General features: G+C 39.7%; 1 protein-coding gene across 1 annotated transcript in view; it reads left to right on the forward strand.

The window, feature by feature from the left end:
* Nucleotides 1–19695, forward strand: part of LOC140736333 (uncharacterized) — a 457303-nt gene that overhangs the window by 336109 nt on the left and 101499 nt on the right. Inside the window, exons 201-223 of the mRNA XM_073062333.1 lie at nucleotides 175–257; nucleotides 929–1058; nucleotides 1208–1398; nucleotides 1952–2039; nucleotides 2963–3083; nucleotides 4209–4387; nucleotides 4936–5082; nucleotides 5870–5997; nucleotides 7181–7314; nucleotides 7823–7917; nucleotides 8524–8671; nucleotides 9893–9912; nucleotides 10032–10053; nucleotides 10144–10171; nucleotides 10405–10486; nucleotides 10701–10868; nucleotides 11069–11280; nucleotides 11837–11931; nucleotides 12154–12272; nucleotides 15492–15650; nucleotides 16053–16255; nucleotides 17155–17240; nucleotides 18707–18834. Coding sequence (XP_072918434.1) covers nucleotides 175–257; nucleotides 929–1058; nucleotides 1208–1398; nucleotides 1952–2039; nucleotides 2963–3083; nucleotides 4209–4387; nucleotides 4936–5082; nucleotides 5870–5997; nucleotides 7181–7314; nucleotides 7823–7917; nucleotides 8524–8671; nucleotides 9893–9912; nucleotides 10032–10053; nucleotides 10144–10171; nucleotides 10405–10486; nucleotides 10701–10868; nucleotides 11069–11280; nucleotides 11837–11931; nucleotides 12154–12272; nucleotides 15492–15650; nucleotides 16053–16255; nucleotides 17155–17240; nucleotides 18707–18834 — 2766 coding nt within the window. The remainder of the gene's footprint in view (nucleotides 1–174; nucleotides 258–928; nucleotides 1059–1207; nucleotides 1399–1951; nucleotides 2040–2962; nucleotides 3084–4208; nucleotides 4388–4935; nucleotides 5083–5869; nucleotides 5998–7180; nucleotides 7315–7822; nucleotides 7918–8523; nucleotides 8672–9892; nucleotides 9913–10031; nucleotides 10054–10143; nucleotides 10172–10404; nucleotides 10487–10700; nucleotides 10869–11068; nucleotides 11281–11836; nucleotides 11932–12153; nucleotides 12273–15491; nucleotides 15651–16052; nucleotides 16256–17154; nucleotides 17241–18706; nucleotides 18835–19695) is intronic.

Here is a 19695-nt window from a genome sequence, read left to right on the forward strand (position 1 = left end):
AGTTTTCAGATGTATGGGATTCTTGAAGATTGTCAAATTGTGGTATGTCCCACTTGTCAGTATCAAAGGAAGCTCCCATGTCATCACCTACTGCAGCAAAACACTATAGTAAGGAAGATAACTGAGAAATCAGTGCTTCTGGTCCCAATGTGACATTGTGGTCTGTCTTTCCAGCTTGAGTGCATTTCTGGCAGACTCGCTTCTGAAAGTATGGAAGTGCCCTTGGATGCCTTGCCTGGGGATGTTCTGCTGTTCAAGTATGTTATATTCTTTGATAATTTCCTCAGTTACTTTATTGATACTGATGTTTTTTTTTCCAACTCTGCTGTAACTTCCAGTGTGTTTAATTGGAGCTTTCATAGGCCTACAACCCACGTTTTTTTTCAGTCAGAATGCTCATTGCTTACTCCTGAACCCTCAGTTCCCGAGGGTGATGTGAGAAATTGGGATGACATTAGTTGATGGGTTAGCCAGTACTGAGAGTAGCCCAGGGAGAGATGTTGTTTGTGAAACAAAAGGAACAAAAAGTAATTGTAGATAGCATTGCGAGGCTGTGGTCTACTGTTGCACTGTTGATATCTGCTAGCAACAGGAGAGACCAGCAATGATCATTGGTCAGATTATTGTGGTCCAGTCTTCCTTGCAATGCTCCAAAACGAGCGTTCCACAGGGAATGACATCTCTTGATCTTCATCTGCCAGAGAAAAGTTAATCTACCAGGAAGTGCTACATCCGTTTCCACTGAGGTTTCCAAAGTGACCTGAATCAGATCTTCAGGGAGAGTACATTGCCCATTGTTTTACAATGAATTGAGGATAGTTCAGCAATCAAATGGGGATGGTGTTGGGAGCTGAAGGATATATACATTAAGGCTCGATAAATTGCAAATGACTCTTCATATTCATAAGCATATTTTTTCATGTTATAGTTATCAATACTTCAGGGCTTCATACAATTGCCGGGATTTCTACAAACTAGTTGGGAAATCAAATGTCAACATCTTAAGAAAAGTATCAGCGAGAGAGCGAAATATTCTGAATGATGCTAGAATGTGTTTGGTAGGTATTAAGATCCTCCATATCTTTGATTGTGGTTTTGTTACTTCATGTGATGAGAGTGCTCTTAAGAATGAAACAGACTTATTGAGGTTCTTTTGTGTTCACTGATATCCTTCAGAATTAATGCTGCTCTTTTGATGCATACTCAGGGAATTATGAACAGCAACCTGACCAAGGAAGACTTGACAATACTGGGTGGATTGGTCTGTGACATTGATGGATCTGTTATCAGGGCATCTGATCTTTCGGTTCTGGATGCCTTAAAGAATTGTGTCTCCTTTAGAGATGATCAGAAAGAGGCAATTGAAATCCTCCTGAGAAGTGGAAAGAGCAGATATGGGTGAGTGTGAAACCTTCACATATTTCAACACAGATCACACCAAATTTTCTGCATTTATTTTTTATTATTTCTTCTAAGCAGAATGTGTAACTATCTATGAAGCAGAATCTATGTAAGACCCTGTAGAGGGAAGTGACTTTAAGTAACCACCTGACTAGGAGCCTGGATCAGTATCTGCTAGCCTGAACCATTCCTTCATGTGGATCGTCCTACCAAAAGATGGCTTTTATTGTGGATTTCTTTACAAGCATATTTCCCGTGACTAGTAAATCAGTTATCATTATAGTTTGTATTATGAAGCTTCATAGTTTTCAGGGAAAATCTTTATTTGCTATGATTCCATAAAATAACAATGGAAAAATAATTTTGTTATGTATTCTGTTTTGTTTAACTTGGAAATTAAAGATGCACAGATTAATGTATGTATCTTGTGGGTGGACCTTTGGATGAAGATGGGGTTCCTGTTGAATCTTGGGCTGTAAAGGCTTGGATTTTCATGCTATGATTTCTTATAATGCTTCTTTAACTCAGAGACCAATTTCTTTGTCTCTAGTTTACCTTCATCATGGTCATCATCTACAATACAAGAGCTTGGAAATCTTCCTTTGGCATTGACCGCAACATGGAGTCAAATAAACAGGGTATAGTTTACTTGCTTAAGCAATCAATTGAGTGGCTCAGTTTGTGAGAGAATCATCTTTGTTTCTGAATTCCTACGTTAAATTGAGGTCATTTAAGAGTTAACTTTCCTTAGAATGCCTAAAAATCTACATCTCCAATGAGTTAAGTTACTACTTGATCAAGATATTATATTCTGCATGACTGTTAGTTTTGGTGAAATACTGCATTACGTAACACAGTGTTCTTGTATAGTATGTGATTGAAAATTCTATTTATGCTTGTACAGCACTGACATGGTTAATAAGAATTTGTTTAGTGCTAAACTCTCAAACTAGCATGATTCATCGACATAGAGCACCAAAAACATAGAGTGATTTGGTAGTTAGTGCACTCTTTGAATCTCCTCTGCAGGTAATGGGTAGATTCCATTTCTTGCTTTCTTTCCTTTAGCTACACCGGCCATGCCATTCCTGTCCCCAGCTTAACCACTACAGTACCAAAACCCCATGTCTCACCCATCTCATTCTCAACCACAGCCCCAATTCCTCATCTTTAGTCTGGTCCCGGTACCCTCTGTCTCAGGCTCAACTCTCCTATTCAAGCCAACAATCAGTGGTGTTATGACCACGTCCTCTTGCTGTGCATTGTTTCCTGGATAATTATGATTTAGTGAACCCCGAGATGATACATTTCCAAGTTGATGTGGTGAGACATTTTTAATAGTTTTGTCCTGTGATTACAACCTTTTGCTCCAACATGTTTATCACTTGACGTTTACATTGGCGTTTGCTTGTTGATGGGAGGGATTGATAATCACACGCCAACTGTTTTCATTAATGAAGCGTGTTTTCTTGCTGTTGCTGTACCTGGCATTTCAAAATGTACGTATCATTGGAAACTCGTTTGGTGCCATTCTTAATCTTTTCCTCTTTACCCCATGCAGCCGACCCTTAAACAAGCTCTGCCAAGATTTCTCAAGAAAATAAAAAGATTCAGATCACCTGGAGAGGTGCTGATATTTATTGCTCAGCTCAAACTACAAGGAAGCTCAAACAATACTAGTGGTATGTAAATAATACAAGTGAATGTTTAGTCAATGTTGTCGGTGGAGTTGTGTAATAAATGTGTTACTGGACTAAAAATCTAGAAATAAAGATTGATCATTCTGAGGTCTAAGTTCAGATTCTAGTATGGTGTGTTCAAATTGAAGTTTAGTTTGTTGACAAAATGAGAAAAAACACTTACCAGCACTCATGATATCAGTGATAATATGCCCGTTTCTGATTCTCATTACTTACCATTCTGGCTCTCATTTCTCTCCAGAACCATAACAATGCGGTTGACTCTCAGCTGTTCTCTAAATTGCCTTTGTAAATCATGCAAGTTTCTAATTCACGTCCTGGCTGCTATCTTTGTTCAAAGGCTATCATAATTATGCCCATTTGTACTTGACCTTGAAAGCCTGTTTCCAGGTCAATTTCTTGAGCAAGTGCTGTCCAAGGTAGGGATAATATTAATTAGGGAGTTCCAGAATTTGGATCTAAAATGCTGAAAAAACTTATTTTCAAGTTGGCCTGTTTGTGTCTAATACGGGCGTTTGCATAGGGCAATATTCCCACACTTGCTGCCTTCATTCTCCACGGTGTTTGAACGTGAGTGGTGCTGACAAAATAGCCATGGCATGTTTCTTTATTCTGTTGTGAAGGGTGCACTATGGGGCCATGCTGTGTCGGTGATGGAGGGAGTGCCTGTGGAGATAGTCAGGCAGCATTCTCTAAGCTCTTATATTTTAAGATTGTAGCACACCCCAGTGTCTTCTGAGTCTTTGCAGGCTAACATTAGAATTATACGGTCAGTTTGTTTGACAAGGCTTCCACTAAACTTCAACTCCCACATAAAAATCATCCCAGAGTGCGAATGTTTTCAGACAGCTTAATCAACAGATTGCAGTTGTTCGGTACTTTCAGCAGTGTGACTGACAGTTTTCCATTCTTCATTTCTACCTATATAGTTTGTTTTGATGATCATTTTCTATAACTCATCTTTTCCCACGGCTATAAGTACTAATTTGATCAAAAGTGCCACCAGTCCTTTTAAATCTTCTCTATTCCATTTGAGAAAATCTTAGCCAGCAGCATTAATCTGTCACTCCTACCTCTTATTCAACTAACAGAAGCTTGCATTTTCAGTCTGCACAGAGGGAGTAATAGCACCAGAAGACATCGATGACTTCATACCTGCAGTCTATGATGCTGCCCAGTTGGACCTTTGCTTGAGTGACGCTGTGCTGAGAGATGGTGTTCTCCAAATGGGATCTCTTGCCTTTGACCCAACTCAGCTGGAAGTTCTGAAAAATAAACTCCTGCAGGTACGTTAGCTCCGTGTGAAACCAGATGAAGAGCATTTTGTTTATTATTTGCCATTCATTGCATAAGAACATCACTCAGTGGTTAATATAATGTGGCGTACCAAGTCACAAATGAAAAGAAAATGAGTAACCACTTTGTTTGTGTCAATAATATCCTATAGGAATACAAATTTCCAGGTTCCAAAGAACTTCTTCATTTTCTTCGTCGCAGAGATCTAATGTGTTTTTTGACCAAAATGTCAACAGGTAGAAATTACCTCAGTTTAATGTTCAGGGTCAAAGTCCTCGTCTCTATCAATGCAAAATGAGCTCGCTTCCAGGGTTCTGCCATCATCACTCCTTAATGGTGTCAACAGGGAATGAGATGAAACCTGCCCAGGCTGGGTATCTTTTCCAATCTATGAAATAAAACACATGAGTTATTTCAAAGTGCGATGAGGAGCAATGGAAATCAATTGTATCTAATTATTTTAAAAGGAGAGACATGTTCTGGAGGCAAGTCTTTCCATCAAAAATCAGAGCTAACATTTTATTGTTTCCTGAAACAGATTTATCCCAATGGCCTTCCAGAAAGCCAGATTCAACTGCTGGGTAACATCTCCACTGTATTTAATGCAACAGAAGTCCGCAGTTGGAATATCACTCGAGTGGAAACTATTTCTGCAATACTGGCACACAAGCTGGAAAACACAATGGTAATGAAATCAGGAGATTTTAACACAAGATATTGGTAGCTTTCTGAATCCTCCTCTCCAAATCCTGATCACCTTGCTGATCAAACATCCTCGTCATAACCTTCTGATTGCATTCCCATCTCCAACAAACCAACAAGTACCTCCCCTTGATCCGATAATCCATCAAACCCTATACAAATTGGGCACAAACTTTCAGTGTGACAGATCACGAGCCTCTGATCTCATTGACTGACACTCGTCCCCTTTGTCCTGAAACTTTCTCTGTCCAACTCAAATGTTGTCTGATCCATTCAACCACCCACCAGATGTTCTCACCAGGTCTAACAACCTCCTTCAAGCTACTGGCTCTGCTCATTTCCTCTCTTTGGTCTACAACAACATGCTCTTTTATCCATAATGCTCGAGCCTCGTGCATTATCTGCCATAACCTTTGCTGTCGACATTAATAATGTGATTTAGTTAGGAACAGAGTCAGGAATTTAATCTCTGGAATGCTAATAATATTCTGCAGTGAATTCACTTTTTGCCACAAATGCATGAATAGAACTGCAGATAGAATTACTTCCAAATATTGTGTTCATTAAACTTTGCTGTTTGAAATTGTGAGATTTAGGCTGCAAAGTTAGTTTTCTTCCCACTCTGTCTTCTCTATTAAGGGACATTTCTAACTAGTAACAATTCCATCAATGGAAAGTGATTTAATTAATATTTCAGGACATGTTTAAGCAAAGCGTACTTTGGGGAACAGTTAATAATTTCTTCTGTGTTCTCCAAATTTATTCAACAGGTTAAAGCCATCATTGGAAGATACCTGCAGTTAGATGATAGTCTTAATGTAGTTTCTTTGAAAGCTATTGGTGGAAACAACTTGTGCACTTTGGATGAAGAACAGCTGATGAAGATTTCAAACCTGACGTAAGTGTCAAACTCAGTTTAGAATTTTGTTGATGCCTGAAATGGTGAAATGAGTTGGAATTCCATAAGGCCTGCTCCCTGTGGATTCATGGCTCCAATATTCTTAGGAAGGACACAAGGATGTTATTTTAGGAAGAGCGAAACGGTGGTGGTGAAACATAACAAGCCACTGTAGGCTACTGTGTGCCTCAAGAATAGACAGGAGCTTCAGTGAATGAGGTTTGCAGTGTTTGTCATGAATTGATCCAAGTAGGTGTTTAAGAATGGTAGAATGGTTGCTTTTGGGCTTTCATGTCTTGTAGACATCTGAGGAAGGGATGCTAAGTCTATGACATTGCTTACTGAGCACATAGAAATTGAGCCAGATCATGCCAGCCATACCTTGAGATGCTGAACAGAATGGAAAGAAGTTTCAGTTGGTAAATTGACAGGTGATGAACATCAGTGGATAAGCAAGATGCTTTGGTGGTGATTTTGAGCAGTGGGTCTGGTCTAGCAAGGCCTAGTAGATGCGGCTTGTGTGATGCAAAGATTTTCCATTCCAAATATCAAAACATTTCATGTGAAATTTTAATCCATTTTCTGCAAACCAAAAATAATGAGATATAAGAATTATTTTAATTATTATATATATATTGCATTACTGCAGTTTACACTGTTGTTTTGCTTAGGCAGCAACTCTGATATCTCAGCAGATACTTTTCAAATATGGCAGCCTCACACTGATGCATCAGAATGTTCATAAAGGCAGTTCCACAATGGAATGTTGATCTTTTCCAATGTGAAACAGATGATACCTCACAGATCAATGTTTATTTTTTTACACTTGTGTCATATTTTACCTCAAGTTCAAATCCAAACAAATTTCTTAGAACATGAGCCTATGCAGTGAGTGAGCAGACAATTCAACTCTGTAAGGCATCATAGTGGTGGCAAGTACAGTACCTTCCTTCCAATTAACCTTGAGGTGCTTTACCATAACAGTATTGGTACCGTGACTCTGTCATTTTGAGAAAATATACCAATTCAACTGGCTGTTGCAGTTTGAGCATTTCATTCATGCAGATTGTATCAAAGAAAGGGCATTTCTTTGTGCTGTAAACTGCAGACATGTGTCCACAGCTGCACAGATGCATTTGTTGAAGTGCAAGCCAAGTCTGACATTGTACCCTTATTCCCACAGGGATGCAGGCGCTCTGGATTTCACTGCGTGTTCTCAGCCCCTTAAGAACATTCTTTACAATCAGGCCGTCCTTGAACTGAATGCTCAGCAACAAAACCCAATCGCATACTATCAGCTGATAAAGGTGTATCTGGGTGAGTAACATGAGAGTTCCCTTTCACTCAGTCTGGTCGCCAACTCTGATGTCAATGTATACTTGTTGGAATCCTTGAACTGATGTTCTGAAGGAACTCAGAATGTTCCCTGGTCTGAATGTCCTGGAGTTAGTATGTTGTCGCTGCAGGGACACAATCCAGCTCCCTCTGTTGATGAGTTTGTTTTTAACGTTGGTGACTGCAGAGGTTGCTAATGCATTTGCCCAACTGAAAATATGAGTGGCACTCAAGCACTTGACCAGAGAATCCTGCAGCAATTAGCTGAGTTCTTGAATATCTTTGAGATTCTGAAAAGGTCCGTATAAAGCCTTTAAAGCTGTATAATGCATTTCCCCCCAGTGGGAAATCAGAGGACAACAGAGTAGAGAACCAAATGGAAGTCCTGGAGCAGCCCACAAAACTTGCTGAAAATTACTCCAACGTAGTGAATCCTGTATAATCTGTCGCACTGCAGCACTTATTTCTAAAGTGTCTCTTCTTTCTGCAGGTGGTGCCTCAACTTTTAACTTGAGGTTTCTTGCAAATAATCGAGTTAACATGGACTTTGCAACTTTCAAGAATTTGAATCCGGAAGAAGTGAAGGTACAAATTATTGATTGCAAACCTCTGATTGCTTTACTAATGCATTGCTTTCAATCACTTTATTTGACATCCCTTTTCCCATCCTGACTGAAGAAAGGGACAGCCTTCTTTAAAGGCAGAAGTTAGAAGTGTGATATCCAGGTAACCACAGAGGAAGATCCTCTTGTCACTGGAAATTTAAAAAAACTGCAGGTTCTGAAAATCTGAAATAAAAACATGATTGTTAACCAGGTTTCTTGCTCCTCATATACTGCCTGATTTAATGCATACTTCAACATGTTTTGAATTTATTCAGCAATGCTTTTTTCCCTTCAGTTTCAGAAGTCTGTAGTTATGTAGTTATCATAATAATCAGTCTCCAGGGATAAGATATGAAGACCGTCGATTATGGTGATCAACATCAGTGACAGTGCAATTTCCTCTGAAGATCTTGCAATGTAAAAAAAAACTTCATCGTCAGTAATAAATGAAACTCCAAACAAATTTTGCAATAATTCTGATCCCTTATCAACTCATTCCATCCTGCAGTTGGTTTGTTTGATGTCAAATTTGATGCAATAAATTATTACATGTAATGTTCATTCATGACTTGTGTTTTTATCTCAGGGTCTGAGTGCCCAGAATCTGATCGACTTGCTTGGATTTAACCTTCGAGCTCTTCGAAGTGGAGTGAATGAAACCGTAGTTCAAGTCTGGATAGCCTCGCACAATGAGTCTGAAGTTCGGAAAGTTGGGCTGCTTGGAGATTTTCCAGGTAACTGCCTCATGAGAAGGAGAAAGTGCTTGCTATAGTTAGATATTGAATTGCAATGCTTGGATATTTCAACAAACGCCTTTACTGCAAAATCTTACACAATTTCCTATAAATTTCCTGAATCACGATGATTGCCATCCACTCGCAATCATTTTTAAAATGAAGAAAACTGTTATGATCTCCTTAGTTTGATGTCTGGTTTGGGTTTTTCAGAACTAATCAGCTCAGAACTCCACTGCTTTGGTCCAACAAGAGTCTATAGAGATAAATTCTAGAGGTGAATCTTGAATGGTGGCCCTTTCCATCAGAGTCTGAATCAGGACACCCAGGTGAAAGTGAAGTCACTGGGTATCAATCGGCAAGACCCACAGCAGTTAGAGTTATACTTTATATAAAGGAGAATGATTGCAGTTGCTCAAGGTCACGCCCCATGATTTTGCTGCAGGAGTTCTTCAGAATTGTGTCCTCTGCCTAACTGTCTTCAGCTTTTTCTTCATTAGGTCAAAGTTAGAGTTGTTTGTTGCAGATTGCATCGTTTTGAAATTCATTTACAGTTTCTCAGCCAGTGCCCACAGAACCAAGCCAGGGTAACATTTGGACACGTGATGAAATGTGGCAAGTAACTTTTACACTGCAGGCGAGCATCATCTTAATCACAGTAGACAGTCAATGGTATTACCATTGCTTCATTCCCCTTCCCCACGCCATCCAGTCAACGTCCTGTGGTTACCATTGATGAAATTCTCAGGAATTGATGCTCTAAAGAGCTTAAGTTTTTTTGTCAAGACATCTATTTTAATGAAGGGTTTGGGTGGTAAAGCTCTTGGGATTTGGTGGTGTCGGACCAGCAGATTTTCTAGTCTTTTGGAGTTCTGTTGATTCCCCAATCGGCTTAAATAGATGGTTCTAGATATTACACAGTATTCTGATAAATGTTTCAGTGCATCTGGTAATGCGGCATCTGCTCGACAACGTGTTTCAAGGGAGGAGGGGAATTGTTACTCATGAGCCAGATGCCAACTGCCATGATTTCACAAAGGTTGGATGGCAGGTTACTGCATTACAGCAATGGTGGAGCCAGCTCAAATGTTACATTTTTGTACTCTTCCTTCCAGGGTCAATAACTTTCAGTGTGGTTTCTTTTTTGATAAATTACTGTTAAGAATCATAGCACGTAATCAGGATAACCTTGTAACAATAATGTTTTCTGTTTGTTTTCAGAAGCCCAGCCTACTGACAGGGTAAGAAAAAATCTAGTACTGTTCAACACCAGTAACACTTTACAAAATCATCTTACATTTATCAGATCAATTCAGAATGAAAAAGTATTAAATTAATAATTGTTCTTTCTCATCTTTAGCCTGATAATGCCACAGTTAATGGTGAGTGCTCAAACCACACTTATAATGAATTCTTTGGTTAATCTGTGTTATGGTTCCCATGTATTAATTCTTTTCTACTTTTTCAAACAGATACAAGATTGTGTGCCGGTGTGAACAGGTAAGAACTGGACTACAATCACTTTGCTTAAGAGATTTTTTAAAGTTGTTATTGGCTGACTGCATCTGACATTGAGGATGCCCAAATACCTATTGTGCCAGAATGGCAGATGACAAGAAGTATAAGTTTGATTTATATTTTATGATGAACATTTAGCAAAGAAAGTGGGTGTTTTGTTGTTTGTTTCTCAACTAATTTCCTTCTCTAAAATTGATTTTATTTTCTTTCCATAGTTTGGCTTTGAACAATTTCCTGATTAACGTTAACAGAAGCCATACCTGCAGCTTCAGTATTGCACAGTTTGCTTGTGCAGAGGTAAGCATTGCCACTGACTAGAATTTCATGCAATGGCCATTTGTACTTAAATTAAGCAATGTAGTTGTAGAGCAGCTCTGTTAAGACTGTATGTTAATGATTTCTGTGAGCACATTGGCTCATGTACTTAGTTGAGCCTTACTTATTTGTTGATACTTCACGTCAGTATTCTGGGCTGTTTTAATCTTTTTTTATATCACATTTATCTCTGCAGACTCCTCTGCTGCTTTCACATCTAAGCAGTGACCTCTTGTCAGACATCTTTCTGTGCTTCACTGGTCCAAAGGCTCTGAATAGGTCAGATGAAACTGCCCTGACTGTTTTCCTTCAGAAGCTTGACAGAGCCACATTGATGGAGGCACTGCACATGTTCAACAACAGGGTAAATAATTTAAAAGATGTAGACACTGTCATGGAATGAATTTTCTGCAGCTAACATGACTGTTGTTGCTCTGTCCAATTCTACTGCATGATATTTTGATACAGAAATATTCCAATTTCATTCTCATTCAGAATTGTCTGGTTTCAGACCTGTGCAAGAAATCTCTCTGTTCACTGATCACCTGCTGTGTTTTCTTTCAGACACAGAACATGACAGTAATTCCCCTGATGACAAAGATCACATTTATGAATGCCCTTTGGGAGAGAGTAAAGACCTTTGAAAACTTAACAAGTGTAAACTTCCTGAGAGAATGGTTCCAGGATCGATTCCGGCCATTCATTGCTGGCATTTCCCAGTTTGTGCTAAACTCTTTATTCACAAGAAACATAACCTGCAGTGGCTACCAAGCAGTGTAAGTGAATGGTTCTCTTTCAGAATAATTTCTTTTTCTTTCTTTCATTTGGAAAAAGCATAATCCAAACATCTAACATTATGATAAATACTAGAGATTCTGCAGATGCTAGAAATCCAAAGCAGCGCACACAAAATACTGGAGGAACTGAGCAGGTCAGGCAGCATCTATTGAAATGAATAGACAATCAGTGTTTCAGGCCAGAATGTCGACTGTTTATTCATTTCCACAGATGCATCCTGACCTGCTGAGTTCCTCCAGCATTTTGTGTGTGCTGATCTAACACTATTGCCAATGAGAAAGCACAGTTGATGCAAAGTGTCCTATACGGACTCAACAGATTTCAACATTAAGATTTGATGCTGTATCAAATGAGCTTCACTGCTGATTTTCAAATTAACTTGTGAGCTATTCAACGTAATGGAGAGAAATTCAGATAATTTTTCAGTGATTAACACCAGATCTGAATGTACTCCCTAACGTATTCTCCACCAGATTAAACTCCCTTATTGAGTGGAAGTCAAATTAATAAGTTTCTTAATATTCATCTATTTAGTGTAAAAGGACTGAATAATGGATTCAAAGAGATGCCGTTGGAGACAAGAGAGACTGTGCTAAATATGTGGATCCTTAAATACCTCAACACCACAGGTAAATTCTAAATGTTTTTGAGTCATGGAGAGGGGAGAAATTAGATTCACATCACTGAAATGACAGGTACAGCAGTTCCTGAAAGATATGACTTAAATCAGGGATAAATGGAGATAAAAGTTTAATGGCTAAGTATTGCACAATGAAAACAAGATGCTACTATGAACTATTTCTGATAAATGTTAATGTCCATAGCTAATCTGTAATATGCTTTGGGTATAGGTACTGGTTGTATCAGCAATACCGATGGATCTAGAGACTGGCTTTCGAAGAACTGGGGAATGTTCAGTACCCTTGTTCAGACAGAGATTTTAACCAAATGGAATCCAAACTTCAACCCAGTAAGTTATAGAATCAGTCCAGACCTTTTAAAATAGAGAATAAAGGAAAAATTCCTGATCAGTCTTTAATGTGTTCAGATTAAACTTAGTGGCTTGTCCCTTAATATGGAAACAGTGTGGAATTAAATGCACCGAAGTTTCTTGGTACTTTTCTGTCAGTATTTTATTCATGATCTTCAATCAAGACCTGGTTTAAATGTATTTTATACATTTGAAAGGTATTAGCAACTTAATATAACAAAAACAAGTTAGACAATTCTGCTATGAGGTTTCCCTGCTGCAAGATGTTGACACTTCATTTACAAAACTTCTGCCAATTAATTATTCAAAAGATCTGCGAGTAGAGAAAACCGAAGCCCTTCCTGCCATGCCAGGAATAATGCACGTGATTATGAAATGAGGTAATACATCCCCTCTTCTCTATCCAAGCCTGGCTGCAGCATTTGATCTGGTTGACTACGTCATGTTCTTTCATCAGCTGTCAACCACGGTCAGCCTATACCGAGATGCACTTGCCTGGTTCTACGCTTATTTAAACCATAATGGCTTCTCTTTCCACTGCTACTTCTGGTTTTCTTCAGGGATTTACTCACTGACACTTCATATACTTCATCTATCTGCTGCCATTGGCAACATCATCTGTAAGTGCATTTTCTGTTTCAACATGCATGCTGATGACTCCAACTACCTCACCATAACCTCGCTTTGATTTTGTATAAAGTTGTTACATTGCTATTTTGACATTTTGGAATAAGCAAGAAAAAATTTGCTTCACTAACTACTTGGAAAACTGATGAAGGGTCTCAGAGCGAAGCATCAACGGTTTACTCCTCTCCATTGATGCTGCCTGACCTGCTGAGTTCTTCCAGCATTTTATGTATTGCTGCGGAAGACTGAAGCTTTCCTCTTTGGTACTCAGTACAACGTCTACATCTCAGCTACTGTTTCCATCCCACTTCCTGGCAACTGCTTGAAACTGAATCAGATTGTTTGCAATCTTGGTGTTACATTTGATCCCAAGTTGAGTTCAAAGCATTTTACTCATGCTGGCTCCGAGACCACTAATTTCTCCCTCTGTACCAGCATCCAGCTCTGGTCTTGTCTCATGCCTCTACTGACTCCAGAATTAACTGTTCCCACACATTACTCATTCTACTTTCTGTAAACACATCAGAACTCGTGTCAAATTTATATCAGTCCTGTGCTTGATGTTCTGAACTGGCTTGATTTAAAATATTTTATTTTTGTTTTCAAACTACTCCACGGTCTTGTCAGTCATTTCTTCTGCATGTTACCCTTTGAGATAGCTGCCATATTTTCCTGAATGTAGCCAGTGCACCACTCATGGCTGTGAATGAGTTCTATCCGCTATGGCATGAACCTCAGCACTTGGCTGCCTAAATCTCTGCATGAAGTTCCTCATTTTAAGGCACTCACTACTTCAGCTAAACCTTTATCGATCTCCCTACTAGCTTATTATCGAAGTTCAAAGTAAATTCATTATCAAGTACGTATTATGATATACAACCCTATGATTCATTTTCTTGTGGGCATTCACAGTAAATACAAAGAAGCATGGGCGGCTCATTAGCATTGTGGTTAGCATAACAGTTCACAGTACAGCCGACCTGGGTTCAATTCCCGACGCTGCCCATAAGGAGTTTGTACGTTCTCCCTGTGATTGTGTAGGTATCTTCCAGTTTCCTCCCACAATCCAAAGACATACTGGTTCATAGGTGAATTGGTCATCGTTATTTGCCCCGTGATTAGGCAGACATTAAATTGGGGGGTTGCTAGGTGGCATGGTTCGAAGGTCCAGAAGGGCCTACTTCATGCTGTATCTCAATAAATAAAAAATAAACAAAAATACAATGCACAAAACAAAAACAAAACCTGCACACAAGGATAAATAACCAATGTGCAAAATACGACAAACTGTGCAAGTAAAAGAGCAAAAAAAAATCAACGTGATAATCATAAATAAATAAACAATCAATATTGAGAACGTGAGTTAAATTCCCTGAAAGTGAGTCTATAGGTTGAGGGAACAGTTCAGTTTTTGGCTGAGTGAAGGTATCCCCTCTGGTTCAAAAACCTGATGATTGAGGGGTAATGACTCTTCCTGAACCTGGTGGTGTGAGTCCTGAGGCCCCTGTAACTTCTTGCTAATGACAGCAGTGAGAGGAAATCCTGATCTGAATAGTGGGAGCCTCTGATGGTAGATACTGATCTCCTGAGACAGCTTTCCGTGCAGGTGTGCTCAGTGGTGGGGAGGGTGTTACCCGGTATGGACTGGGCCGTATCCACTACTTTCTGTAGGCTTTTCTGTTCAAGGGCGTTGGTGTTTGCATACCAGGCCATGTTGCAACCAGTCAGCCTACTGTCCACCGCACATCTATAGATGTTTGTCGAAGTTTTAGATGACATGCTGAATCTTCCCAAACTTATACAAAAGTCGAGGCGCTACCATGATTTCTTTGCAATGGCACTTACATGCCGGACCCAGGACTGATATTCTGAAATGATAACACTGAGGAATTTAAAGTTGCTGACCCTTTCCACCTCTGATCCCCTGATGAGGGCTCATGGACCTCCAGTTTCCTTTGGTTGTGTCCCAATGCCAATTTTCTTTAGCATTTCATAACATTTCCTGTGATGTGCTTGTTTTTTTTAATATCTTAAAGTGACTGATAATTGGAAGATTAGTATTACTTATGTATGACATTCATGCATTGAGAAATTTCTTGTTATTATATTTACAAAATTACTTCCTGTGCTCCAGAAATCACCTAATTAATTGATCTTTCTCAATACTAAAGCTGTTTGTCCAAATTTGATTGGAGCTATTCAGCAAATGACAAAGAGTAAGTGGAAAATATATTGGCTCTGAGTACAGTATAGCAGTATTAAACAGAAGAACTTGGGTTAATTTTTTGTGATCAAAGTTTATTCAGGAAGATAGTCATAAGCAGTTTGTTTAACTTAACCTTGATCCAAGTTTCATCCTTCATTGATTTGTTCAGTATGAACTTGGCCCAGAATTAATGTTCTACCTCAATGGGCCTGATTTTTGCAATTAAAATCAACCGATTTTCACATGGGTGGAAAATTACATGGAATATAACTACTTCCAAAATGGCTTATACATGCAATGCTGTGAAGTTCGGTTATTAGTTGATTGACAGGATTCTGAGGGTGAGATGATTTTGTTTTAAACAGCTTGATGCAGTGGATTTACTGACACCTTCACAACTGGGAGAGTTTGCTGGCAAGAATGGATCATTGCGCAGTGTTGATGATGTTCAGAAGCTTTTCAAGAGCATCACTACTGATAATGTTGCTCAGTTCGTGAAGGAGTTCAGGGCAGCTCGCAGCCAGGTAGGACGCTGCTTCACTTCACCTGTTTAAAAAGACTTACCAGTGTTACACTGAATTCATCACATGAGTACCACATGGATCAGAAAATCTTCAGTAATCTTGTTAATGTTACTCATCACAGCAGAAAATTATTGCTTTATTTTTAATAAAACTAAAGATCAAAGCGCGTTCAGTTTCTCGATGTAAAGCATGTTGCATTTTCTGCAGTATAATTACAGTAGCTGCAGAATAGACTTGTCAGAAACATTTAGAACAGTTTTAAGTGTTAGACTGATGTTATTGTGTTGGATTCATATTATCTCCCCACTCTGCCATACCCTTTCATGCTCCATATCTTCCCCCCACTCCTCTCAACCCACTCCCTAACCACAGACTACTCACCTCAGAAACTTTTTTTTCCAGAATGCTGGGATTTTCACTCCTGGTGTCAGAACATCATTCCTGCAAGAAATTCTGAACCGTACACAACCAATTTTTTCAACTGCCAATGTCACTGAGCTTCAGATCTGGTTTAACACAAGGTTGCAAGGATTACTTCCAGGACTCCAAGAAAACATGTTGCCCTTAATCTTTGTCACTGAAAACTGCAAAGGATTTCAGACAATGTAAGTTCTGTTGTGTTGGGAAATTATAAAATTGAATTCTGGGCACCACTGCTTTTTGTTGCGGCGAAGGGAATCTGAAATGAAATGCCAGCAAGACTTTGTTCTTTGCCTTGTATTGCCTGATACTTGTTGCTTATGTTTGTCAGTTGATGTCAGATCTTGAAACTGCTGGATCTTGGCCTGGTTATGCTTCACTGCATTTTGCTGTCAGTCAGAAAGAGCTTTGGATCAAAATGAAGCAGCTGATCTCAGCTGAAGCTGTAGATCTGAGTCTCTGGACAGCAGTCTTAGCCTCAAAGCCCTTGCCTCATGGTAACAGATTGTTACAGCTAGAAAGTGGAAATGTGTAGCTCTGAAATAATTACAACTGGAGGCTCAGTTGGGAAGGGTCCAAATGGTCATGTAAAACTTGTTTTTGTCAAGATACAGAAGGGCTGTGTGTGTGATCAAAGAGTTGAAAATCACAGAGAGTCTAATCTCACCATTCTTGTGAATGTATAGCCAGCCTGGAATTTAATTTGATGATGTTTTTTTTTATTGGCCTTTGATAAGAATTAACCCGCTTATAGAAATAAGACAGTCCCAGATGAAATAATGTTCCTAACTCTTTCCCCTGCTATTCAACCAAGAAAAAATATCTTGATTTAATGGTGATCTGATAGATTTAGTGATTTTTGTGCTGTTGCTATGGATCTGTGTGTGCTGAGACCTGCGCCATTATCCATACAATGAAATTCATCAACAGAACCTCCTCTGGTACCTAAGAGGTTCCATGTAAATATTCTCCCATCATTGTTCCCATTGCATGAACCCCAATTCAGAACTGGAAGTCTGTGAAATGTGCATATAGTTGTCCATTATAGTGATGCATGTATCCCATTGATTATCTTTCCTTGTAGAATTTTGGCACTGAACTCTGTCAAAGAGCAGCTGAATACAAGTGTTCAAGCAGCTGTGTATAGAGAAATTTTGGCTTACACTAAAGGTAAGGACATTGTTTGACTTCATGGCAATTTAAGCTTATATTCATTTTCCCACTTTCTAACAATGCTGACAATTTCTAGTCTTGTACAGAAATACTGATCATATTGGTTTGTTCTTCTTTTTCCCTCAGGAACCCAGTTTCCCTCGGGATCAATAAAGTCTGTCTGTCTGTCTGTTTGATCTCTTTAAGAGAAGAACACACAGGCCACATTTTCAAGGGACTGCAGCCACTAACATTTCTAAGACAATAGGCAGGGAATTATCGGCAAGATGTTTCCATGTTTGTCATCCACTGTATTAGACTAATGAGAGATGAGCCTTGCCACAACTGAATGAAGGATTAGGCCTTGTGCCTATTCTTGTTTCAGATCTATGTAGCAACAGCATTAAACCAATTCCAAACATCATATAAAGTTAGGAAGATAAGTACATGCATGCCAACATCATCATTTTGATTGACACTAATCCATTTCCCTAGCCTTTGCTTTTACTCTATTCACAGTTGCCAGTCCAAAAATTTAAACTGGTGTCCTTGTAAGTACATCAAGACCTTGGTCCAACTGTCTTCCAAAGCACTCAATCTGAATGAAGGATGTTCTAATTCCATCCCACCCCTTGCTACACCATTCTCATTTCACCTTGAGGTTGACTCAAGTACCCTCAATTCACTTGTCTGTCAACCAGACTTTCACAGGACTGTCTCCATTAACCCTGTGTGACACGGTAGTATAGCAGTTAGTGTAATGCTTTCCAGCTGTAGGTCAGGTTTCAATTTCCACCACTGTCAGTAAGGAGTTTGTACATTCTTTCCATGAACACATGGGTTTCCTCAGAGTGCTCCAGTTTCCTCCCATGTACCAATGATGTTCGAGTTGCCGTTAGAAAGTTGTAGGCAATTCACGTTGGAGCTGGTAGCGTGGTGGTACTTGTAGGCTTCCCCCAGCACCCAGTACATTTCTGACCATGTTGGTCATTGATATAGAACAACAAATTTCCCTATATAGAAACATGGAAAGCCTTCACCACAATATAGGCCCTTCACCCCACAAAGCTGTGCTGAACATGTCCTTACCTTAGAACTACCTAGGCCTACCCATAGCCCTCTATTTTTCTAAGCTCCATGTACCCATCCAGGAGTCTCTTAAAAGACCCTATCATTTCCACCTCCACCACTGCTGCGGGCAGCCCATTCCACGCACTGTTTTGAGGTACATGTGACCTTTGTCTTTATCAATTAATTACACCAAGGTTCTCACGTTCCTTTTATGAGATAACTACACATTTCATTCCTCTGCCAGTGGGGGGATAGGGTGGTAGGCTGGGGAGAGCTGCTGAATTTAAACTGGATGCTGCAAATCTGTGATCAAATCTCAAAACCTCTGCACTTGCACTAAATCACTGAATTAATAACTTTGTGTGCTCGTCATTCTTTGGAAAGTTAGCAAATGTTTACCATTTTTTCCCCAGAAATACCTCTGCGTTGCTATGAAAATAACAGCTTCATCCTCTACCTGAAGAGCCAGTTTCAAAATTTCTCCGAGTTTCTAACTCTGTCTGATGCTCTATCGTTGGTCCCATCCAACCAAATTGCTGAGGTAAAAGCAGTGGGTATCTCACCATGGAGGGTGAGAGAGGATCAGGGTTGGGATTAATTGGTAAAGTTATGATACTTGCCCTGTGAAGGAGCCTATCTCCAGTTAGGGGGCAGGCAAACTAAGCTGTGCTGAAGAGGTGGGTCTATGTTTATGTGCAAACGGTATTAAATGAGTGTCCGGGTGTACTGTCAGTTTAAGGAAGGTCCAGACAGAAAATCATGCACATAATTAGCTTGAAATCATAGCACTAGTTTCATTGAAAAAATTACATAAAATTATGCAATTGTACAACAAATCTGATGAGAATGTTTACTTTTTCCCCATAATGAGGATTGCAACACGTTCCCAATCCTGATGGGGACCTCTAAAATTACAGGCTGAGAGGTGTGTGGGCAGTAACAGGAAGATGCAGCTTCCTTCAGGCCAGAAAGTGATATGAGAGACCATGGGGTTCTGGCAACAGACAGATTGCTGCCAGCCTCCAGCACCCCTGCATTTGCCCTTGAGCCCCGTATCACAGTGCCAAGCAGCTGCACACTTTCTCTGGCCCATACAACGCCAGCTGTTCCACACAGAGGTGCAGGTGATTCTTTGCTGGTGGAGCTCCAAAGGAGGGCGAGGTTTGCACCAGGTTCCTGACACAACAACAGGAAGAGCAGAGCCTCATGTCAGGATCCCCGCACAAGAGTACACAGCTGGGGACAGCAAAGGTTCACTCCAGATTCTTTACACACCAGCATGCAACAGACAATCCAAATAGATGTTTGTTTTAAAGTATGTTACACATACAACTGTGAGTGTTTGGACTGGAGGACTAAGAGCAGTATAAGAAATCAGTGCTGCTCAGGGTAGTACCAAGTA

This window comes from Hemitrygon akajei, chromosome 11 (genome assembly GCF_048418815.1).
Source record: "Hemitrygon akajei chromosome 11, sHemAka1.3, whole genome shotgun sequence".
Classification (NCBI taxonomy): domain Eukaryota; kingdom Metazoa; phylum Chordata; class Chondrichthyes; order Myliobatiformes; family Dasyatidae; genus Hemitrygon; species Hemitrygon akajei.